At 51.2% G+C, this 25,449-nt stretch overlaps 1 protein-coding gene across 1 annotated transcript in view; it reads right to left on the bottom strand.

The window, feature by feature from the left end:
• The window catches only part of ZZEF1 (zinc finger ZZ-type and EF-hand domain containing 1), a 183,981-nt gene that overhangs the window by 42,805 nt on the left and 115,727 nt on the right, over positions 1-25,449 (bottom strand). Inside the window, exons 37-41 of the mRNA XM_040424851.1 lie at positions 24,199-24,350; positions 23,964-24,102; positions 23,721-23,833; positions 20,872-21,149; positions 1,018-1,192 (exon numbers count right to left, since the gene is read on the bottom strand). Of these exons, the coding sequence (XP_040280785.1) occupies positions 1,018-1,192; positions 20,872-21,149; positions 23,721-23,833; positions 23,964-24,102; positions 24,199-24,350 (857 nt within the window). The remainder of the gene's footprint in view (positions 1-1,017; positions 1,193-20,871; positions 21,150-23,720; positions 23,834-23,963; positions 24,103-24,198; positions 24,351-25,449) is intronic.

Here is a 25,449-nt window from a genome sequence, read left to right as displayed (position 1 = left end):
GGGGTCCTGGGAGTCGGACCCCTGCAGGTCAGATGCTGATTATCTATCCAGAGGAGAGATCATCAGTTAAAACAAACTGCAGAACATCTTTAAGGTTTTTTTTTGGGCCCACCAGGTCCTGGAAAACTTCTTTAGGCTTCTTACATTTTATAATAATTCTGTTGTTGCTGCCACTAATGCTACAGAGTGAACGCAACCAAGAGGCTAACACTGAAGACAATAGGGTCAGCGCTGCCCTGAAGTACTGACAAGCACTGTTAACTGTTAAGACCACAAGTCCACTTCTACTTTAGCAAAGTAACATAACCATTACAACCATTTTACTGCTCCAAAAAATAAACTTCCTTACGGTCTGTGTATATAGTTCCTTTGTAGATTGACGTGTCTCTGTTCAAAGAATATTTTTTAATGCATTGAATAAGAAATGTGGAGGGGCACAATCTATTTAATACCTTAGCCTTTTGGGAGATATCGGTTGCTAACTATATCTACAAGGATATTAATGATTTCACAACAATTATACGGAACGGTAATCAATTTAAGTGATAACTGACATATGGACAAGTTACTGGTTAGGGACAAATCGTAAAATCCTACCTAACTGTAAAAGATAGAGAGGTTTTTCTCATTAACAATATTTATCACCTATCCAGAGGATTGGTAAAAAATGCATGATTTCTGGGGGTCCATTGGGACCTCCACTGATCACCAGAAGGGGGGATTCTCAGGTCCCCTGTGTGAATGGTGCAGTAATGTGCATGTGTGGCAACTGCTCCATTAACTTCCATGGACTGCAGAGTACAGCCCTAAGATATCTTAGTCAGTCCCATAGAAGTAAATGGTGCAGTGGTTATGCTAGATTCATACATTTATATTCTTGTGACTGGTGGGGTTCAAGAGGTGGGATCCCCAGCCATCATACATTTATAACTTATCCTGTGGACAGGTAATAATGAGGTTAATGGGAACGCATCTAAAGTATGTTTTTCATACAAAATGCTTCTGGTGATGTCTTACCTCTGGGAACCCAACCAAGACTAATAATGTAAAGATATTTGAGTTCTTTAGCTGGTGAGGCAGATGTTCCATACAGTGATCTGTGAAGGCCGTCATCACTTTGTGCCATTTTGGAGAGTTGTGTAACTCTCTCAGGATATCAGACATGGTGCAAGCCCAATCCAGACCAACTTTGCTATAGAAAAATACGAAAATACACTTAAAATGTGTTTCATACACAGGAATTATTATTGATGCAAGCCAATCTCCAGCAATCAACTCTGCGCTTCCAGCTTCCCTGACCCCCTTTGATCAACTAATAAGGAGATTTTTGTGAAACTCACCTGTAAAATCTTTTTCTCGTCTTTTCCATTGGGGGACACAGACCATGGGTATAGCTTAGAGATATTACTAGGAGGGACACTATGCAAAAAAAGAAGCTCCTCCTCCTCGGGCTATACCCCCAGGCACCTCCAGGAGAACTTCAGTCGTTGCAAAAGCAGTAGGAGAAGGAGAACGGAAATAAAACACAATGGAAACCATCACACCGCACACCATAAGGCGAAAACCATAAAAAAAGGGGCGGGAGCTGTGTCCCCCAATGGAAAAGACGAGAAAAAGATTTTACAGGTGAGTTTCACAAAAATCTCCTTTTCTCGTTCATTCCATTGGGGGACACAGACCATGGGACGTCCCAAAGCAGTCCATGGGGTGGGAACAAGAAACAAACCCAACACCGCCTGGAATAAGTGTACCGCAGTTAAACAGGAACCACAGCCTGCAATACCCTGCGCCCAAAAATAGCATCAGCCGAGGCTAGAAAGTGTAGCTGATAAAACTTTGTGAAAGTATGTAAGGACGACCAAGTGGCCGCCTTACACAACTGGGAAACGGATGCGCGATTGCGTCTAGCCCAGGAAGCTCCCACTGCCCTTGTGGAGTGAGCAGTAATCCGTGACGGCGGAACCTGGCCACGAGCGCGATAGGCCGCAGCAATAGCGGAACGGATCCACCGCGCCACGGTGACCTTGGAAGCCGCCAGGCCCTTACGAGACCCTTCAGGAATCACAAAGAGAGAGTCTGAACGCCGGAAGGAGGCAGTAGCCCCCAGGTACACCTTCAGAGCCCTGACGACGTCCAGAGAGTGGAGAGCGCATTCCTTGGGGTTCGCCGGAGAAGGACAAAAAGAGGGCAGGACAAGATCTTCGTTAAGGTGGAAGGGAGAAACCACCTTGGGCAAAAAAGAAGGCACCGGTCTGAGCACCACCTTATCCTGGTGAAAGACCAGAAAAGGTTCTCGGCAGGAAAGTGCGGCCAGCTCCGAAACTCGCCTGATGGAGGTTATGGCCACCAGAAAAACCACCTTCCAGGTAAGTAAAACCAGAGAGATCTCCCTCAGAGGCTCAAAAGGCGCCGACTGAAGGGCGCGCAGAACCAAGTTGAGATCCCAGGGGGGCAAGGGAGGCACATACGGGGGAACAGAATGCGCCACCCCCTGCAGGAAGGTTTTCACAGGTCTCAAAAAGGCAATGGACTTCTGAAAAAAGATAGCCAAAGCAGAAACCTGACCCTTCAAAGAACTGAGCGACAGACCCATGTCAAGGCCGGATTGGAGAAAGGACAGCACCACTGGGACAGAAAAACGTAGGGGCGGGTAGCCCGACTTCTCACAAAAAACCAGGAAGGCCTTCCAGGTGCGATAATAGATCCGTGAAGAAGCCGGCTTCCGAGCCCTGATCATGGTTCTCACCACCGCCTCAGAGAAGCCTCTCTTCCTTAGGATGGAGGTCTCAACAGCCACGCCGTTAAACGCAGCTGCCGTGAATTCTGGTGGAAGAGTGGCCCCTGAGACAGGAGATCCTCTCTGTCGGGTAGCGGCCAAGGAACGTCGACCAACATACGAGCGACGCTGGAGAACCAGGCGCGGCGAGGCCAATCCGGGGCGACGAGAATGGTTGGTATCCCCTCCGCCTCTATCTTGCGCAGCACCTTCGGCAACAGAGGAATCGGAGGGAAGACGTAAAGGAGGCCGAACCGCTGCCATGGAGCTACCAGCGCGTCTACCCCGTCCGCCCGCGGGTCTCGAGCGCGGGCTAGATACACCGGCACCTTGTGGTTGAGCCGGGAAGCCATCAAATCTACGTCCGGACGGCCCCATCGGTTGCAGATGTCCTCGAAAACCTCCGGATGGAGAGACCATTCTCCCGGATCCACCCTGGTGCGACTCAGAAAATCCGCCGTCCAATTGTCGACTCCCGGGATATACACTGCCGACAATACTGGAACATGCGACTCCGCCCATAAGAGGATCCTCGCTACTTCCTGCATTACTGCCCGACTGCGGGTCCCGCCCTGATGGTTGACATAAGCCACAGCCGTGGCATTGTCCGACTGAACACGCACCGGGCGAGTTGCAAGGAGAGGAGTCCAGTGGGAGAGGGAGTGGAAAATCGCCCTTAGTTCCAAGACGTTTATCGGGAGACGGGACTCCTCCGTCGACCAGATACCCTGAACTGTGAGGTTCCGGAGAACACCTCCCCAACCGATGAGGCTGGCGTCGGTGGTGACTACCGTCCAGGAGAACGGAAGGAAGGACCTTCCTGACGATAGGTTGAGGGAAGACTGCCACCAAGGGAGAGAAGCTCGAACTTGCCGGGACAGAAGAACAGGAGTGTCTAGACCCCGAGGGCTCTTGTTCCAGAGGGCAAGGATCATTTGCTGTAGCGGACGAGTGTGAAATTGGGCGTACGGAATCGCCTCGAAAGAGGAGACCATAAGGCCCAGCACCCGCATGCACTCCCGAATGGTGGGACGTGGAGAGCGTAGAAGAAACACCACTGCCAGTCGAATCTGGGAAACCTTGGAATCCGGAAGAAACACCCGAGAAATCGAGGTGTCCAAGATCATCCCCAGGAACGAGAGTCTCTGGGAGGGGTGAAGAGAGGACTTGGGAAGATTGATCAGCCACCCGAACCGTTCCAGGGCTTGAACGGTGATTCGGACGCTGTCCTCGGCCTGTGGAAGAGACGGAGCTTTTATCAAGATGTCGTCTAGGTATGGTAACAAAGAGATGCCCCTGGTGCGAAGAAGCGCCATGAGAGGCGCCAGAATCTTCGTAAAAACCCGAGGGGCGGTCGCCAACCCAAAAGGTAGGGCGACGAACTGGTAATGACGCCCCCCTATGGCAAAGCGCAGAAAACGATGGTGGGACTCTGCAATAGGGACGTGCAAGTAGGCGTCTTGAATGTCCACAGACGCGAGGAATTCTCCTGGACTCAGAGAAGCAATAACGGAGCGAAGGGACTCCATGTGAAACTTCCGCACCCGTAGAAACTTGTTGAGAAGTTTTAGATCCAAGATCGGACGCACTGACCCCTCCTTCTTTGGAACAACGAACAGGTTTGAGTAAAAACCTGTCCCTTGCTCTTCTGGGGGAACGGGGGAAATGACACCACGGTCCAGAAGAGAGGAGACCGCAAAAAAGAGATCCGAGGCCTTGGCCGGATCCCCCGGAACGCGAGAAGGGAAAAAACGTTCCGGCGGACTGGACGCGAACTCCAACTTGTAACCGGACGTCACCACTTCCAGAGCCCAGGCGTCCAGAACGTGAGCCCTCCAAACTTGTTGAAAGGAGAGCAGACGTCCCCCCACCACGAGGGGTGGGGGCACCCCTTCATGCGGAGGGTTGCTTGGGAGCAGGAGGACGGGCTGACTGCGCCCGAGGCCGCCAAGAAGGCTGGGGCTTGAAGAAAGGCTTCTTGCGGGAGTCCTGGGACCCCCCTGCCGATGAGGACGACGGCGTCCTGGCAGTGGAGAAGCGACGAAAGGACTGGCCCCGGAAACCTGAAGGCCGAGACCGAAAGGGACGCTTGGTCCTGGGCTGAGGTAGATGAGTGCTCTTGCCCCCAGTTGCGGCCGAAATAAATTCATCTAGTTGAGCCCCAAAGAGCCTGGACCCTTCAAAGGGAAGATTAGCGAGTGAACGCTTAGATGAGGCATCAGCATCCCACACCTTCAGCCAGACCTCCCTGCGCTGAATGACAGAGAGGGCCGAAATACGGGCAAAGAGGGAGCCGATGTCCATTGAAGCCTCACAGAGATATTTGGAAGCTTGAGACATCTGAATGATAAAATCCAGAGTATCCGCAGAGGCGTCCTGTTCTGACAGATCCTGGTGGTGGCGCTGCAACCACATTGTAAGGGCTCTGGCGACCCAAGCTGACGCGAAGGCCGGTCGCAGGGAAGCGCCCGCCAGGGAGAAGATAGACTTGGAAAGTGAGTCCAAACGTCTGTCCACCGCGTCCTGCAGAGAGGAACCGTCTAGGACGGGAAGGGCCGTGTTCTTGGCTAACCTGGCCACCGGAGGATCTACCTTAGGGGAAGAAGTCCACTTTTCCACTGTGTCAGCTGGAAAAGGATACAGTGTATCCATACGCTTGGTGGCCGAAAACTTTTGATTAGGACGATCCCAAGCTTTTGATATGACCGCAGTGAATTCCTCATGAATAGGGAACACAGCGGACTCCTGCTTCTTAGGTGGAAAAAGGGAGAACTCCCGACTAGTGGAGGGAGGCGAATCCCCTTGTATATTAAAAGTGTCACGGACGGCTGCCACCAACTCTGTTACCATGGTGGAAAGCTTAGGCAGGGGTTCCCGCTCCGTGACTTCGTCCGATCCGGACAATTCCCCTTCGGATTTGCGCTCCCTGCGGGGGGGAGAGTCAACCGGGCATGCCTCAAGGCGAGGGGGAGAAGCGGAGTCATCCGAGGAGGAATGCTGCCGCTCACGCTGCCTTTTAGAAGTCAGACGCCCTCTGTGAGAGTCACTGAGAGGAGATGGAGTGGTGGCTGCCACAGGGGTAGTAGCCGCCATGCGCTCCATGAAGGATATGGCTGCCTTGGCAACTAAGGCCAGATCAGCTGCCGCATTAGACATGGCGGAGGCCCAGGCGGGTACCGCTGGTTCCGCAGGGGCAGAGGGAGGACCGGGCTGAGCAAGAGAAGGAGGCTGATCCTGTATAGGAGCAGGGCATGAGTCACAAGAACCAGTGACAGAAAAAGGCCTAAGGCATATCTTACATGACTCCAATGGAGCCTGAGAGGGAGCCTTGGAAGGCTTAGGGGCCCCAGGTTTAGGCATGATGGATTCCAATGTAAAAACAGATTTCCTACCAGTTTGCTGCAATTCCTACCACCCAGGCAAACAGCAGAAGTCTCCGGTCACTGAGGAGCTGCACGGCCACAAACCAGCAGAGTCTCCGGCGTAAGGAGAAAACAGGCCGGACGCCGAAGCTCCGCCCCCTTGAGCGCGTCATTGCGGCGCGAAAAAAGCGCGCGCGCGCGCGATTCAAAGTACACCCCATAGCCGTACGGCGCAGCAGGGGTTAATGAATGACGGAGCGGTCCGGCGGGGAGCTGCAGAGAGCGCAGCGGCCGCAGTCTAAAGGAACGGAAATAATCATATGCAGAGGCGTCCTGTCTCTGCCGATCTTAAGCTGCCGTTTGAGCTGTAGGCAGGTAGGAAAAATGAAGATAGGGAATCCTCAGCCCTACCCGGAAGGCCCCCTCCTCTAGGAAAAAATGCCCCCAGCAGGTCCTTTTCCAGCTCACCCAGGCGGCCTCAGAGTGCCAGACAAACGACATGAAGATAGGGGGGAGGGAAGAGAGAGAAGGGAGATTGAAGCAGGCAATACTTATCTGCTCAGCATGCTCCCTCGATGTCCAAACCAGCAGGGATTCACCTCTTCAGACATCTGACTCCAAAGGAGGGCAGTGCTCTGGGGAGGGTAGGCAGCAGGTGTCCCAGCAGCTGGTGGGATGCCAGAGCTTACATGTCGAGCCTGGATCCACTTTTCTTCTGTGGGGGAATGGGAGGTAGCCAGGAACCTTCAGAAGACCGTGGCAGACACTCCACAGGGGCCAGGAAAGCGCAATGCTGACCTGCGTCCCCATCTGAAAACAGAAAGAAACAAACAGGAGAAGAGTAAGAGTCAACCTCCTTGGACGGACACTAAGCAAAGACTGAAGTTCTCCTGGAGGTGCCTGGGGGTATAGCCCGAGGAGGAGGAGCTTCTTTTTTTGCATAGTGTCCCTCCTAGTAATATCTCTAAGCTATACCCATGGTCTGTGTCCCCCAATGGAATGAACGAGAAATAAGGCTACTTTCACACTCGCGTTTGTTGTGGATCCGTCATGGATCTGCACAAACGCATCCGTTCAGATAAATACAACCGCATGCATCCGTTCAGAACAAATCCGTTTGTATTATCTTTAACATAGCCAAAACGGATCAGTCTTAAAACCATTGTAAGTCAATGGAGGACGGATCAGTTTTCTATTGTGCCAGATTGTGTCATAGAAAACGGATGCGTCCCCATTGACTTACATTGTGTGTCAGGACAGATCAGTTTGGCTCAGTTTCGTCAGCCAGACACCAAAACGCTGTCCACCTCCAAAGCAGAATGGAGGCGGAACGGAGCCAAACTAATGCATTCTGATCGTATCCTTATCCATTCAGAATGCATTAAGGGCAAAACTGATCCGTTTTGGACCGCTTGCGAGATCCCTGAACGGATCTCACAAACGGAAACCAAAACGCCAGTGTGAAAGTAGCCTAAGGGAAAGTTGCATGCATCTGCCCATTTTCCTTGCAGCAGCACCTCCAGGGAAGAGTCATTACATGGCACCCATTTAAACAACTAGGTGACGAGGTAATACAAGACCACACGTAGGGGGTCATTTATTATTCAAAATAAGGAGATTTCTGTATAACTTACCAGTAAAATCTCTTTCTCGCTCTTCATTGGGGGACACAGAGATTGTGGGTATAGCTATGTCCTCTAGGAGGCGTAAAAGCTGTTAGCTCCTCCCCTGGCAGCTATACCCCCTCCAGCCTGGAGAGAGAGCTTCAGTTTGTGAGAAGCAGTAGGAGAAGCAAGCCAACCAAAGAGAAAACAAGTGGAAAATCAACTATGTCAAAGGACCCAACGGGGTCCAAACCAGCAACTGCCCAACAGTGGCCAGACAACAATACTGGGTGGGTGCTGTGTCCCCCAATGAAGAGCGAGAAAGAGATTTTACTGGTAAGTTATACAAAAATCTCCTTTTCCCGCCCATATTCATTGGGGGACACAGAGATCGTGGGACGTCCGAGAGCAGTCCACAGGGAGGGAAAACCACAGACCCATGGAAGCAAGCGTCCCTGCAGGCATCTGCAGGCATCTAAGAACTGGAACTGCAAGACCCGGGGCCCACGCCGCGACAGTCGATGCATAAGTATGCACCTGGTAATTTCTTGTGAACAAGGAATGGGCCGGAGAGCACCCCTAATTTAGACACCCGCCTTATGGATGTGATAGCCACAAGAAAAAACTACCTTCTAAGACAGGAACCGGAGTATGAACTCCCGCAAGGGCTCAAGTGGAGAAGACCGGAAGGCTGAGAGAACTATTACAGATGCCAAGGCTGTAAGGACGGTACAGAGGAAACGTATGTGCCCTTAACAGAAGGAAGGTTTCCATGGGCACCAGGAAAATCAGAGTATGCTGGAAGCTGCCCCAGGACAGCAGCGCCAACACCTGACCCATCAAGGAACTAAAGGGCTAAACCAAGGTCCAACCCTGAATGTAGAAGGATAGGACCGTGGGGAGAGAAAAAACAGGAAGTGAGGGGATGTCCCGGTGTTCACAGAAGCCCAGGAAGGACCTCCAGGTCCCACAACAGATCCTGGGCGATGCAGGCTTCCTGGCCTGAATCATAGTGCGGAAGACATCAGCTGAAACCTTTTCGACGTCAGAATGGTGGTCTTAATAGCCACGCCGTCACCGAAATGCTGATGTAAGACCGGACCCCTGAAAAGAAGGTCGTCTCTGAGTGGCAGTGACCAAGGGATGTCTCCAGGAAGGAGAATGAGGTCAGCATACCACGCGCGACAGGGTCAACTCGGAGCGACTAGTATTTGCTGGAATGTCCTCCATCTGGATCCTCCGTAGAACCCTGGGAAGGAGGGGGAAGAAACACGTAAGGAGGGGGAAGAAACACGTAAGGAGGGAGAACTCCCGCCAAGAAAAATCAGGGCGTCCACGTCGCATGCTTCCAGAACTCTGGCTCTGGAGAGAAAGGTGGGAAGCTTTGTGTAGATACCGTTAGCACACCCGGAAGAATGGAAGAGTCACTGTAGAAGGAGGAATGTGGAGGGTGCCACAGCCCACCAGTCGTGACCGGATCGTGCCTGGAATGGAAGGCCACCAAACTAATACCCTTTGCAAATGCAGATGAGGGAAGGTAGCAACGTAGGAACTACAAAGGCATGCGGGATGGCAATGAACCCTGAGCCAGAGGAGGAAAAGACAGGAGAAGAATAGGCTAGGTTTAAGCCCATTCCCGGTCTGAGACCGGCGCTATACAAAAGTAGCCAAGGACTAAATGGCTGTACAAAAACACCGCCTGAGGAGGAAGCCAGACGAGGGGAGCCACACTGTAGTGCTAGCCCCATACCCCAGCAGAGGAGGGGGTCACCCGTAGAGGCCACCGAATTCAGTGCTAACAGAGTCCACCGCCTGACGAAAGAGCTGTGCAGTAAGAACCCAGGCATGTAGTAGTAAGCAACACCGCTCCCACAGTAGAAGCCAGCGCAAAACTGAGGGGGAGGCCTGAGACTATCCGTAAAAGCCACGTGCCATACTGCCCCAGTTAAGTAGAGCTAACCTGAAAACTCTACCTGGAAGAGCGCAGAACTGGCGCAACTGCCAAGATAGCTCCATGGTAGGTCCATGGTAGGACCCCTACCTGAGGGGGATGTCCCACTGGAGTGACCACAAACTCAAGCATTAGTGAAAAAGCTGCACCTGTGGAGTAGAACAAGTTGTAGGAGCTAAACCAGAGTGCCAGCATAATCACTTAACCAGAGAAGGGGGAGTGGTGGATAGAGAATACAGAGCCAGTGAAACACTCGACTCGCTGGAACGTACTCATCATATATGTGCAATGGTGTACGCACTACGTATCGATGCGGACAATATCATGACCGACTGGAACAACGAAGGCCCATGGAGATGGGGTGGGGGGGGGGGGGGGTCGTCTCTGGGACACATAAGTGATGCTAGGAACCCCCTGAGAAGACAGAGGATGTTATAATCATGTGCGAAACCAGCACTAAAGGAAGGAATAGCCACCGTGTCCACTGGTGGCACCCATATAGCACTAGGGTAAGAATGCCGGGCACCTGCAAGAACAAACTGTTGTCACGCCCCCTTGGAAATAAGCGAAGGCACCTAGAGCCGTGGTGCCGCAGAATTGCAGCATCCGAAGATGTTTAGGTATTCCCCGCTATTGATCACTTGCGGAAGGGGGTAATGCAACAGAAGCACGGTGATGTGCAACACTCCACCTATGAAAGGCTAGTGCAACAGTCGGAACCGTATTCAATGGTAGCGTAATTAGCTACCCAAGGAAGGTGGATGCATACGGCAAGTACAAGTCAGCGTTAGGGAGAATACCCTACCTAAGAAGGGGGGGGGGTGCGAATGCCCACGGCTAGAACTAGTGCATATGGCGAATCCTGTACCCCGTGGGAGTGCAATTGTTGCACCTAATTAAAGGGGTAATGCATACAACACACAATGTAACAGTGACAATGTCAACGTGGATATGGATATAGCAGGTCCCGAAACCCATGTCATTGTACTGAGTCCACCCATGGCAGGATAATATATAAGACAGGTACTGTATCCTGAAATAGTGCAATTACTCCACCCAAGGAAGGGTTAATGCATATGACAAGTACCACTGGCCACCTTAGAAGCAATCTTAGGAGATTGCTTGGGACTCATGTATACGGTGAGTCCTTATCTGAGCGTGACACAGGGAGGAAGGATGGGGTTGCGAGGAAAACAGATGCGCTGTGTTCCACTCGCGCGTAGGTCTACTCCTCAGAATCTCGCCCCTGGCCGTTGTGGACTGCGCAGGTGGGGACTTATCAACCAAACTACACAGGGGGTGGGATGGGAGCTTGTAGAGGTCCATCTACCGGATTGCACAGGCGGTGCAGTATCAATCAAGCGACTTAGGAGGTGAATTGCATAGGTGGGGAATTATCCCCCAAACAACCCGGGAGGGCGGATTGGGAAGGTCAGAGATCCCTAATTGAATGGCGCCGGCAAAGAATTATCAACCAAACGACCCCAGAGGGTGGACTGGGAGTTCCACCGGACCCCTACTGGATTGCGCAGGTGGAGAATTATCAACCAAACGACCCGGAGGGTGGATTGGGAATGTCAGAGGTCCTCTATTTAATTTTGTAGGTGAAGAATTATCAACCAAACGACCTGAAGGGCGGATTGGGAATTCCAGAGGTCCTCTATTGAATTTCGTAGGTGGAGAATTATCAACCAAACGACCCGGAGGGCGGATTGGGAATTTCGCAGAGGTCCATCACTAAATTGCGCAGGTGGAATTAACAACCAAATGACCCAGAAGGTGGATTGGGAATTCCTCAGAGGTCCATCACTAAATTGTACAGGTGGAATTATCAACCAAACGACCCAGGAGGGTGGATTGGGAATGTCAAAGGTCCTCTATCGAATTTCGTAGGTGGAGAATTATCAACCAAACGACCCGGAGGGTGGATTGGGAATGTCAGAGGTCCTCTATTTAATTTCGTAGGTGGAGAATTATCAACCAAACGAGCCGAAGGGCGGATTGGGAATTCCAGAGGTCCTCTATTGAATTTCGTAGGTGGAGAATTATCAACCAAACGACCCGGAGGGCGGATTGGGAATTTCGCAGAGGTCCATCACTAAATTGCGCAGGTGGAATTAACAACCAAATAACCCAGAAGGTGGATTGGGAATTCCTCAGAGGTCCATCACTAAATTGCACAGGTGGAATTAGCAACCAAACGACCCGGAGGGTGGATTGGGAATTCCAGAGGCTCTCCACTGTATTGTGGAGGTGGAGAATCATCAACGGCCCCAGGGGACGGATTGGAATTCTTCAGAGGTCCATCACTAAATTGTGCAGGGAATACATCAGCTGTCCTCCACGGGATTTGCAGAGGAGGAAAATTATCAACCAAACGGCTCGGAGGGTGGATTGGGAACTAAGAGAGGTGCTCCTTACCCGAGATAGAACACAGGCCCAGTGTGGTACCGCACAGACAGTCGGTAATGAGGGTGGGGAGAGGGGCCGTATGGACGCACATCTCTTTATTTTATTTATTTATTTTTTCTTTTAACTCAAATGTCGGCCTCAAGCACAAGAGGCAGGAAAGGGTTAAATTCCTCCATCATGAGGAACATTGTACTGGAGTGCCACGCCCCCTTAGAACTCTACTCCTCCCCAGATATGCCGGCCACGAAGAGTTAAGGTCATCTTCATGACTGGGGGCGGAGCTAACAGGTTACTGGGGGAGGGGGACAAAGTGCAGCCCCAGCAAGCCGCAGGGCGGCAATCCAAGGCCCCTGCGCACAGCCGATTAGTGCATCGGCCGGACCGCAGAGGGACCAAGCACCGCAATATGAGCCCGCCCCCGGCAACGGACCGAGGCTCCACCCCGCGGGCCGGGCAAAAAACATGTGCGGTGCACGGCCGAGTTTCCTGAAAAGTTTAACCCTTTCCTGAGCTGCGCGCTCGGCGTCCACTCCGGATCTCTGGTCATGGCGGTCCAACACAGGCAGAGATTATCTGTCTGGCCGTGCGCTCGGACTCCCTGCTCACCGCTTTGTCATGGAAAAAGCCTGCCAGGGGTTCCACTGACATTAACCCCCTATGTGCCGCCCTGCTAGGCAATGAATAAAACCTGCCAGAGGGGGAAGAAGGGAATGGCTGCAGGGCTATACTAAAACTCTGTTTCTGCTGGGACTCGATCCACGACTTTCTGTATCAGAGGCAAGGCATTTAACCACACAGCTATAAGAGCTGGATTGCCTTGCTAACCTCTGCATTACTGCCACCAGGTAGGGAGGGAGGGGGCGACCCAGGAGGGACATACTTACCTAGTCCCGTGTACTCAACTCTCTTCTCTTTCCTGCCGCCATGTTCACCCCTCCTCTGGTCCAGCAGGGTCACCCCTTCAGCTACTGGCACCGTAGTGGTAGGACGCTGGAAAAGGGGGGCTTGGATGGGTGACCCCTTGGCTGGCTGGATGCAGGGGAGCGAGGCTGCCCTGGTCCACCTTGTCTTCTGTGGGGGAGGCAGCAGTGCGGATGACCGGCACTGGCGCAACTCGACCCCGGGAGAACAGGGAGGCGAGGCGTCCACTGTTTTCCCATCTGAAAAAGAAGGAAAAAAATAAAATAAAATAAAATAAAATAAAAAATCTTCAGGAGATCCCTGCAGAGCAGGGAGGTCTTGCCTCCTATTGACACTAGAAAAAACTGAAGCTCTCTCTCCAGGCTGGAGGAGGTATAGCTGCCAGGGGAGGAGCTAACAGCTTTTACTAGTGTCAACGCCTCCTAGAGGACATAGATATACCCACAGTTCCTGTGTCCCCCAATGAATATGGGCGAGAAACATCTATATTAGGAGTATTTCTGGCACAGATTGCAGCGCAACGGTTAGTTGCGCCACAATCTGCGACTTTTCTGCGCTCACGCCAGTTCTAAAAGAGTGGGCGTGGCGTGGGCAGGTAAAGGCCAGCAGGCCCGTCTCATTCATCAGGTAGCTGTCTTATATTTAGACTAGCGCTGGATGCACCAAAGTTATGTAGAGGCCACTTCGTAACTTCGGCAGATCCACCGCCAGATATAAGGGTTATTAAGACCAGCATCTAAAATGCCAGTCTTAATAAACGACCCCCATAGCATATAGCAGCTTTTTACTCGAGCTCTAATCTGGCTTCTAGAATTCCTAGCAAACAGTACAAGTGTAAGGTTGTAGTACTCCTTGAAGGTTTAGCATTAGGGATGAGCGAATTGACTTCGGATGAAACGTCCAAAGTCGATTTGCATAAAACCTTGTTTCAATACTGTACGGATGGAGAGCTCCATACAGTATTAGAATGTATTGACTCCGATGAGCCAAAGTTATTACTTTGCGAAGTCTCGCGAGACTTCGCATAATAACTTCATAAATTGATTTCTACTGTAAAAAAAAAAACATTTCTCAAAATCAGGTTCGGTTCCAAGTGGTACCTTGGAACCGAACCAGAGTTCGGGAAAACGAGATTTTTGTATAACTTACCAGTAAAATCTCTTTCTCGCTCTTTCCTTGGGGGACACAGAAGACCTTGGGTATAGCTCATCTCCATAGGAGGCGTGACACTAAGTGAAAGCTGTTAAGCCCCTCCTCCACAGCTATACCCTCAGCCTGGAGAGAAAGGCAGCCAGTTGCGTGTCCAAGCAGTGAGAAAAGGCAAAGTCCAACAAGGAACCAACAAGCCAACTACCCAACGGGTAACACAAACTCGGAAACCGTGTAGAGAAAAACAACGAATGGGTGGGTGCTGTGTCCCCCAAGGAAAGAGCGAGAAAGAGATTTTACTGGTAAGTTATACAAAAATCTCGTTTTCTCGCCCAGTTTCCTTGGGGGACACAGAAGACCTTGGGACGTTCAAAAGCAGTCCAAAAGGGGAGGGACCACAGCTCCAAGGCGAAGCACCCGAAGGCATCAAGGAACCGCCGCCTGCAGACCCAGGCGGACCAAGGCAGCATACGCCGAAGCCAGAGTATGCACCCTGTAGAACTCTGTAAAGCGTGCAAGGAAGACCTGTGGCCGCCTTGCTCAAATGCATGGCCGAAGCCCAAAGACTCCGGCCCAGGAGGCACCGACCGCTCTGGTGAAATGAACGGTGACAGTAAAGGCAGAATCCTGCCCTCGGTGCGGTAACCTCAGCAATAGCCAATCTGATAAAGCGGAGGAAAACCACCCTGGAGTCCGTCAACTCTAAGCGCGGACCTCCAGGAAACCCAAGAGACCGAACGTCGACAAGAGTCGGAGATCTCCAAGTAAAAACTGCAAGGCCCAAACAACGTCCAAATTGGTGAAGTGTTGAAGCGAAAGGCAAACACCACCTTCAGAAGGAAGGAACGGGATGTAGAACAGCCCTGTCCTGGGAAAAGACAGAAGGCTCAGAACAAAAAGGGGGCCATTCAGGCACCCGTCAGAGACACGACTGATACGGAAACACAACCGTACAGGACAGGAGGGGTAGAGAGAACTTCTGTAACGGCTCCAAGGACAAGATTGGAGCGCCGAGAACTCAGTATGTAGTTCCCAGGGCGGTACCGAAGGACAGTACAGAGGAACCAAAGAGCCATTTCGAGTAAGAAGGTCTTGACAGGCCCAGAGGGCTGGGGAACGCTGGAAGAGGAAGAACAGCGCTGACACTGATACCTCAAGTAAAGGAATCCCAGTCCCAGGTCCAGGCCGGACTGGAAAAAAGACAGAACCATGGGGAGAGAAAAGTCAGAGTGGGGAATGCACAGCTTCCCACAGAACCCCAGATAAAAAAAAAACCATAAGTCTTACGACAGATCCTGGACGAAATACAGCCAGGAGCGGGCAGTAGCGAACCCGCTGGAGTCGCCTGGCAAGCGGGCGAAAAACCAAATGTGATCAGGCGCAGACCAGTAACACGGGCAGAAGTTGACAAACTGGTCCCGTCGGCCCCCGAGCAACGTTGTCCCGTATCCACCCGAGTAGGGGAGCAGAAGGACAGACGGAAAGGAACCAAAAGGGTCCGCCCAGCATCCGCCAGATGCCAGGACAAGACAGGCTATAGTCCATGCTGATGTAGCCATGTTCTACAGTCCCGGTGTAGGAGATCAAAGGACAATCTGGACCGAAAGGTAGTCCCCCCAAGTTACCGAGAAGGTAAGTCTACAGCAGGACCATTGTCTTAGAATGGACCACACAATCTGCACTCAGCGGGAGGACAGAACGCGGTAGACTCGATAAATCGGCACAGCTAATACAGCCAGTGTGAACAAGGGAGACAGTACGAGGCCAAAAGGAACACCGGAACCATCCACATGACAACCATGCTCTCCCCAGAGGGTAGGACAGTGAAGGAACAACCTCTGAAGTCTGGCGGGACAGAAGCCACATCAGAGTGATCTGTACCGAGCGGGGGCCAAACAGAGCCGGCGAGATAAGGTAGTCGAGACAGAGGCCGGCATAACACCCTCCAACCGAACGGAGGAGTGGGCAACAGGGAAGCCATAGGACAGCTCAAAAGCAGAACCCTGCTACACTGTGAGATGCCCGGTTCACCGCCTCGCAGAAGGAGAATACCCTGAAGAACCCAAGGCGGAGGTCCTCCGGACCTGGGTAATCGAGCACCCAAGAGAATTTGGGTGACCTTCCCGAGAAAAGCGGCCCGCACCTGGTAGCAGATCAGACTGTAGCGTAGAGGCGCCAAGAGGAAGGACTCATACCACACTACATCCGAAGAGGAGGAAATTGCAGCAGGCAAGGGAACCGCAGTCCTGCCAGAGCCAACGAAGAATTCGAGGGGCGCTCCAGACAACCGCACTCTCGACCATGTGACCACTAGCGCAGGGAAGCAATACCGCGGAAGGACGAATGGGCACGCATCTAGGAACCACGAACATTCCCTGGGATGAAGGGCCAACTAAATGAATGAGTACCACCCAGCTCCGTGCAGCAGAGAGCAAGTAGAGCCCGTCCGGGTCAGGTGGACAGAATGAACTCCTTAGAGACGAGTGCAAGGTTTGTGGCAGGCATCGTATCCCAAGAAAACAAAAGTATGCCGCAGGAAGCAGATGAGGCATACGTACGAGCAGCCCGTAAGCAGTGAGAAGGCCAACCCACCTACAGGAGGAGAAGGCATACACGGCCCAAACAACGCACAAGAACGTCCGCTCACTGCAAAAGGTTAATTTAGCGAGAAAGGGGGCTCGCCACAGAGTGCCACAGCATGTACGTAATTGCAAAGTGCAACCTGCAAGGGAGTTATGCACAAGCCTAGTATAGCATGCGATGGAACGCAAGCAGTCCGCCCCGAAAAGGGGGGAAATTGTATCTGGCAAACTGCAGTCGGCAAGAGTGCAAAGGCAGGTCCCAAAAGGGAGTGATGCCTAAGGCCGTACCTACTTCAGAGAAGCAGGACATACCCTATAATCCAGCATGAACGCAGGAGGTCCACCTAGTGAAAGGGGAACATGCACAGGGTTATCCTAGCATTAAGTGAGTGTGCAATAATACACCCAACACTGATTTAGCGAGAGTGCAACTACTCTGCCAATGAAGGGGGACATGTACAAGTCCAGCACAGTCATACAAGGACAGCCGTGAATCTCATGAGCGTGCCAAATTCTGCCCATGGAATGAGGGGTGGCCACGCACAAGGCCAGCACCGTATCCAATGGGAGTGCAAGCGTTCCACGCATGTTAGAGGGCAATGCTCATGGCCAGCAAGGTATCCGGTGAGAGTGTAGCATGCCGCCCAGAAAAAAAAAAAGGGGGGGGTAATGCACATGGCCAGCATCTCATCCAGGGAGAGTGCGTGCACCCGCCATATATGGGAGTCATACACATGGCCAGCATCGTACTGGTGAGAGACAAACACAGTCAGTGAGAATGTGTGTATGTCACCTGAGGAAGGAAGGCATGCCCATGGCAGGCAGCGAATCCAGCGAGAGTGCGTACACCGCCCACGGAAGAGGGGTCATGCATATGGCCGACAGCGGATCCAGCGAGAGTGCAAACACCCCGCCATATATGGGGTACATGCACATGGCCAGCAACGTACCTGCGAGAAAACAACCACAGACGGAGGGATGTATGTATGCTGCCTGAGTCATGCCTATGGCCGGCAGCGAAACCAGTGAGAGTGCAGCATAGCAACATAGTACATAAGTACATCATAGCACATGAGAGAGAGTGCAGCGTTCCGCCTATGGAAGGGGGTCGTGCACATAGCCAGTACCGTATCCGGTGAGAGTGCAGTATTCCGCCTAAAAAGGGGGGTCATGCACATGATCGGCAACAGATCCAGTGAGAGTGTAGCGTTCCGCCTAAGAAGGGGGTCACGCACATGGCCGACAGCGAATCCAGTGAGAGCGCTGCGTTCCGCCCATGGAAGGGGGTCACGCACATGGCCGGCAGTGAAACCAGTGAGAGTGCAGCGTTCCGCCTAGAGAAGGGGGTCACGTACATGGTCGACAGCGAATCCAGTGAGAACGCTGCGTTCCGCCCATGGAAGGGGGTCACGCACATGGCCGGCAGCAAATCCATAGAGAGTGCAGCATTCCGCCTATGGAAGGGGGTCATGCACATGGCCAGCACCGTATCCGGTGAAGGTGCAGTATTCCGCCTAAAAGGGGGTCATGCACCTGGCCAGCCGGCAGCCAGGGAGAGTGCAGTATCCCGCCTAGGAGGGGGGGGATGCACATGGCAGGCACCATAACTGGAGAGATGATGAATGCTGCCTACGGAAGGGCCGCATGCACTTGGCCAGCGCCGTATCCTGGAAGAGGGCAGGAAAACCACCTAAAAAGGGAAATGCCCTAGCACCTACGCAGGTTGGGAGCGCAACACTATGCCACCTGTGGAAAGAGGGCATGCAGACATGCAGCACTACTGATGAGGCTGCAGCGTCCTGCGCAGTCCAATAGAAATCTGTTATTATTATTATTTTTTTTTTTATTTTCATTTTTTTTTTTTTTATTAAAAACACAGCTTCTCTGAGGCTAAAGGGGGGCCACCTATAGGGGCACAGATAGTCAGGAAAAGGGGGGCCAGCCATACAGGCCCATTGGGAGCCGGCCTGTACCCAAAGGGTTAACATGGATCCGGCCTGGAGGGCGGCGCTGCGATCCCCTGGGGGCGGAGGAACCTCCCGGCGGGAAGAATTCGCGCCTGGAGAAGTTCCCGCCCCCTCCACCAGAGGCCGGAATTTTGCGGCCTAGTAGGCCGTGAAGCCGGGGTCTAAATTTGCGGCGCCCGGTATGTACCGCCGGGACCTGAGGCGGAGTGGCGCATCAAAACCGGCCGCGGGTGCCCACCCCGCGGGCCGGTCGGAATTGCGGCCCAGCAGGCCGCGAAACCTGGGCTAAAATTAGCGGAGCCCCACCGACCGGCACCAACGGTCAGCCGGGGCCTGCTGGGCATAGACGTCAAGCCCAAAGCCGGCCGCGGGAGCCCACCCCGCCGGCCGGAGTGTCAGGGGCTCGGAATGGCGGCTTGCCGGCCGCGGGAGCCCACCCCGCCGGCCGGAAGAGTCAGGGGCTCGGAATGGCGGCTTGCCGGCCGCGGGAGCCCACCCCGCCGGTCGGAAGAGTCAGGGACCCGGAATGGCGGCCTAGCAGGCCGCGGAGCCTGGGCTAAGATTTTGCGGCGCCCGGCCGCACCGGACTACCAATGTCGGCCGGAGGCGAGGCCTTACTCCACAGCCGTCAGGAGCCTCAGGCCTTGAGCAACACTCCGGTAGGAGATGCCTGTGCTGATTTCCACCCATGTTAGTTGCCGCTTCTGTAGCTGGCTGTGGAGACAGCCACTGGCTGCATGTCTATGGGAGCCAGGCAGGGGGAGGCAGAAGGAAATTGCCGCTCTGCGGCACCCCAGGGGCCAGCATAGATCCAGCAGGGGACTAGAGGCCCAGTATGGGGGTCAGGCACGCAGGAGACCAGGGTGGGGGGGGGTGGGGGACGTAGGGCTGGAGAAGCCTCTTTCTTACCACAGCCGTCTTCACCCTCGGTCCATTCCAGCAGGGTCGCCCCTTCAGCTACTGGCACCGTAGTGGCAGGACGCTGGAAGAGGGACTTGGCGTGCGGGCGACCCTTGCGCTGGCGGGATGTAGGGGAGCTGGGCTGCCCTGATCCACCTTGCCTTCTGTGGGGGAGGCAGCAGTGCGGGTGACCGGCACTGGCGCAGCTCAACCCCGGGAGAACAGAGAGGTCTAGTGCGACTCTGTTATCCCTGATGATCTGGAACAAAAAGAAAAGAAAAAAGTAAAAATCTAAAATTGAAACAAGGAGAAACCAGCCCTGCAGTGCAGGGAGTGTCTTGCCTCCTTGGACACTAAGCAAAAACTGGCTGCCTTTCTCTCCAGGCTGAGGGTATAGCTGTGGAGGAGGGGCTTAACAGCTTTCACTTAGTGTCACGCCTCCTATGGAGATGAGCTATACCCAAGGTCTTCTGTGTCCCCCAAGGAAACTGGGCGAGAAATGTTTTTTTTACAGTAGAAATCAATTTATGAAGTTAATACGCAAAGTCTTGCGAGACTTTGCAAAGTAATAACTTTGGCTCATCTGAGCCAATACGCTCGGTACAGTATTTAAAGAAGTTTTATGCGAATCGACTTCGGATGTTTCATCTGAAGTCGATTCGCTCATCCCTATTTAGCATATTAAGGCAGACTATACACATGAGTAAGCTATTAGCCCAACAAGTAAAACTCCCCTAGACATCAAACGTTTCCACTAACTACACAAGGCCAGTTTGCTTAAAAAAGAACCCGTAACCTATGCTGAAATGTGTTTTAGTAACTACTCGCTTTGCCCCTGAAATAATTCTGGAGCATCTTTTCATATAACTCGTTGTTGTGCCATTCCTCCATTACTCCTTCTAAAAGTTAGTGAGTGAATTTCTAGCAGCCTGCAATAAAGATCCAATTGGGGGAAGGGGGAAAGGTGTCGCTGCACAGTCTGACACTCTCCAATCAGTGGCAGCCATGCAGACTGTGCAGATACACCTCCAACTGGACCTTTATTTCAGGCGGCTCGCAATTCATTCATAAACCTCTGTAGGCATAACAGAGTTACATGAAAAGATGCTGTAGAATTGGTATTACATTGGGAATGCAAGGAGTTACTAACAGACATGTCGAGAAGTGACAGCATGCTTGTAGTGCTACTTTTATTTCACACTAAACGATATCATGCAAATGCTTATCAGAAAGTGTAAGAAACAAACCTGTCCAGACACATAGCTCCTAGGCTGAAGAGCAGTTGAGTGGTTATCCACCCAGCTGGAACAGAACTCCCATCAGCTGCAGCCAGTTCACTGGGCTTCAGAGACAGAACCTTCTTCACTGCGCTATCCACCTCGCAAGGGTTTAGCCGAAGAATTAACTGTGCCAGAAGACCCAAGGTTAAATGGTAGGATTCATTTAAATGGCCAGCGTTGGATATAACCACCTGAAACATCAGTGGCAACACTTGCTGAAGATTCGCTAAGGAGCCGCCTGTGGCCTGGAATACAAAATGTAAAACTCTAGTAAGAACAGTTCACCTAGAGATCATAGTGAATGTAATAGAATCTGCTGCTTTGCTAATTCTGTCTGACATTTTGTAAGAAAGCTTCCTGCTTGATGGTACATCTAAATGTTCCAGAAAAATACACTGTAAATTATGATGCAAATTCTTCAGAAAAATCCAAATGGTTCAGTTGTGGATTCTGCATTGAAAGGTCCCCCTTTAGCTATCTGACATCCATATCTAAAGAATATTAGCTGCCACCACTCGTCATACTAAGTGGCCACCATAGCGCCGATGCCGTCGCCTCATCACCCGAGGCGTACGACACTTACATGTCTGCGCATTGTCTGTCTTGTGCTTAACCTAGCTCCTGATGAGCCTTTGCGTGGCGAAACGTCGAGCTTAAAATTAAAGTACATCCTTATGTGATTTAAAAAAGGGCAGACAGTCGTTAATTAGGTCAGTCTAGTCCAGTGATGGTGAACCTTTTAGAGACAGAGTAAAAACTCAACCCAAAACTCACTTATTTATCGCGAAGTGCCAACATGGCCATTTACCCTGAATACTAATATAGTATATCTTCCATGTACTTTATCATGTATCTATAATAGCCTGCCTACATTCAGTGAGCTGTCTAAGGCATAGTGTTACACCTTGGACTTCTTCCAGGCTGCGGGTGCCCACAGAGAGGGCACTGAGTGCCGCCACTGGCACCCGTGCCATAGGTTCGCCATCACTGGTCTAGACTATTGACTGCTTGAATACAGGGGATATATAGGGACTAGCAATGTGTTACTGTGGGAGTCAGTAAGGATTACCCACGGAGTGCTGTCAGGTCCCTTCCCCCTAGCTCGACAGTCTAGCTGTACACTGATATGGTACATCCATATAGCGTGATATTAGCCTGTGAATATACTGCGCTACAGCATTTCCTACAGGAATTATATCAGCTTTAGGCCTCTTGCACACGGCCGTTGTTGTGGTCCGCATCCGAGCCGCAGTTTTTGCGGCTTGGATGCGGACCCATTCACTTCAATGGGGCCGCAAAAGATGCGGACAGCACTCTGTGTGCTGTCCGCTCCGTTGCTCCATTCCGTGGCCCCGCAAAAAAAATATAGCATGTCCTATTCTTGTCCGTTTTGCGGACAAGAATAGGCATTTTTACAATGAGCCGCCCGTTCAGTTACGCAAATTGTGGAAGGCACACAGACGGCTTGTGTTTTTTGCGGATCCGTGGTTTGCAGACCGCAAAAAATGGAACGGTCGTGTGCAGGAGGCCTTAGGGTACCATCATTTACACAGCGTTTTGAATGTACATGTGGTTGGTCACTAACTAGTACAGCCACTGTGTTCTCACCAGACACGCAATGTTACAGATACTGGTGGGTTTTGGTTGCATCCTATAATCGTTTAGTGACCAAGTACATTTCTATGTGTATATGTTTATTTAGGGATTCACACTTCTTCCCTTCTTTTTAGTGTATATCCAATAAAACATTGAAGTTTAACTTTACCCACAACGTTTCTCTTAGCTGTGACCCTAAACTAAGTGGACAAGATGCCTTAAACTAGGTAACCCACAATTACCCACTCCTTACCACTACCCTCTCTAGCATTCACCTCTGATGTCAGGACTGAGGCTGGTGTTTATGCTAATGCTTTACGACCAAGTTTTATGAGGTCAGTTCTTGGCTCAGAACCTGTCTACTTAGATACATTTTCTTCTGGGCATCATAGTGACTTCATACTATCATCCATCCCGTCATAATGTCTCACACATTTGCATATCAAACATGGAGGGGTTAGAGACAGAAGGTGGTGTGTTCTTTAATTACCACCTCTTTCACTCGATTGGGGTGACGTTCACATAGGTGATGCCGGTGGACGGCCTAATTTCAATCCTGAGCAGCACACGGCCAAGTTATAAATTAGGACCAGTATTTCTTTGGTCAATCTTCATCGGTATGGTTTTTGATACATAACCCACTACTGCTATTCATGGCATCTTCTACCTGACCTTTTGAATGGTTTCACCAGGCCTAGGGGCGCTGAGGACATCTCAAATGCTAGGATAGTGTTTATGATGGGTAACATATTTTCTGAATGAAGTTGTTCTGCAACCCTGGTTTTGTGTTCTGTTTTGGGGAATAAGGCGTCAATGATTCTATGGCCTGATACAAGAATGTCAGGTTTTTTTTCTCCTACTCTGATATCTACAAATTATTTTGCTACCTATACCGAATTGACACACTGCAGATTTGAAATTTGTGCAACCAGTTGTGCAGGTCAGTTTCTGCATGGAATTTGTTTTTAGCAGGATGTAGATAAGATCTGTTCGCAGCAAATGTATTCCACTGTGGATTTTCCACCCACAAAACCAGATGGAAAATCCTCAGCCTTTCCACTGTGAACACACTTTTTTTTACTAGGTTTCTTCTCGGAACACATTCTAGTGAATAAAACAGCTGCACTGCCAGGCACTACCACAGGGACAAGAGTTTTCTGAGGAAAAAACACCCCCCTTTTTTTTAATCTTACATAAATCTTGAATAAAAAAGGTCTTACAGATTTTAAAGGAGGCAGCATGGCAGCTATTAGTCCTAAAATACGTTCCTGAGAGCATTCAGCAAAGACTTGGTCAGGGCTTGGGATTACAACCTTCTTGGAGTCTCCAGCAACTGCACGGAAAAGAAAAAAATATATAAACATTGCTATGAAATAATTTTACAAATACCATTATCAGAACAGATGCAGATAGGAAGAAAAATGCCTCAAACCAAGGGCATTGTGTATAATAAAGTATCTTACAAAGACATTGCTCGTTAGGGTGTTCGGCATCATCTTCATCATAACTGGACTCTTTCGAGGACACATCCTTTGCTTGGTGTCCATCTTGACATTGTGCCTTGTTGAGGATAAGTATGTGTGTGTCTATATCCCCTTTGCTCTAGAGAAAGAAAACACAAAAGTGAACAATTACCATTCCTTTCTCAATAAGAATTGTATCACTGTAGAAATAACTAGGGTATATTAACAGAAATACCTTTTCTGACTCAGTAGGTTTTACTGTTATATTTGGAGCTTCGGCAGTTTTATTTAACAGACTAACACCATTGCTGTCAGTAACCTCATCACTGGAGGACTCAATAGAAGGCAGTTCATGTCCATTACTGGTCCACATGGAGAGTCTGACACCTACAGAAACAGAAAACAATGGGGGTTATTTGTGAAGCTGAAATACACCTAAATTACCGTATTTCTCGCTTTATAAGACGCACCAGATGATAAGACGCACCTAGGTTTTTGAGGAGGAAAATAAGAATAAAATATTTTGAACCAAAAGGTGTGCTTTTGAACTAATGGTGGTCTGTGGATGACGCACTGTTATCGGGGGATCTGTGGATGACGCACTGTTATGGGGGGATCTGTGGATGACGCACTGTTATGGGGGGGATCTGTGGATGACGCACTGTTATGGGGGGATCTGTGGATGACGCACTGTTATGGGGGGGATCTGTGGATGACGCACTGTTATGGGGGGGATCTGTGGATGACGCACTGTTATGGGGGAATCTGTGGATGACTCTGATGGGAGGGAATCTGTGGATGACACTGATGGGAGGGAATCTGTGGATGACACTGATGGGAGGGAATCTGTGGATGACACTGATGGGAGGGAATCTGTGGATGACACTGATGGGAGGGAATCTGTGGATGACACTGATGGGAGGGAATCTGTGGATGACACTGATGGGAGGGAATCTGTGGATGACACTGATGGGAGGGAATCTGTGGATGACACTGATGGGAGGGAATCTGTGGATGACACTGATGGGAGGGAATCTGTGGATGACACTGATGGGAGGGAATCTGTGGATGACACTGATGGGGGGGGGAATCTGTGGATGACACTGATGGGGGGGGAATCTGTGGATGACACTGATGGGGGGGGAATCTGTGGATGACACTGATGGGGGGGATCTGTGGATGACACTGATGGGGGGGATCTGTGGATGACACTGATGGGGGGGGATCTGTGGATGACACTGATGGGGGGGATGTGTGGATGACACTGATGAGGGGATCTGTGAATGACACTGATGAGGGGATCTGTGAATGACACTGATGAGGGGATCTGTGAATGACACTGATGAGGGGATCTGTAAATGACACTGATGGGGGGGGATCTGTGAATGACACTGATGGGGGGGGGGGGGGATCTGTGAATGACACTGACGGGGGGGATCTGTGAATGACACTGAGGGGGGGGGGGGGATCTGTGAATGACACTGAG

This window comes from Bufo bufo, chromosome 3 (genome assembly GCF_905171765.1).
Source record: "Bufo bufo chromosome 3, aBufBuf1.1, whole genome shotgun sequence".
Taxonomy (NCBI): domain Eukaryota; kingdom Metazoa; phylum Chordata; class Amphibia; order Anura; family Bufonidae; genus Bufo; species Bufo bufo.
Note: the sequence above shows the minus strand (reverse complement) of the source record. Positions and strands in the feature narration are given on the sequence as shown.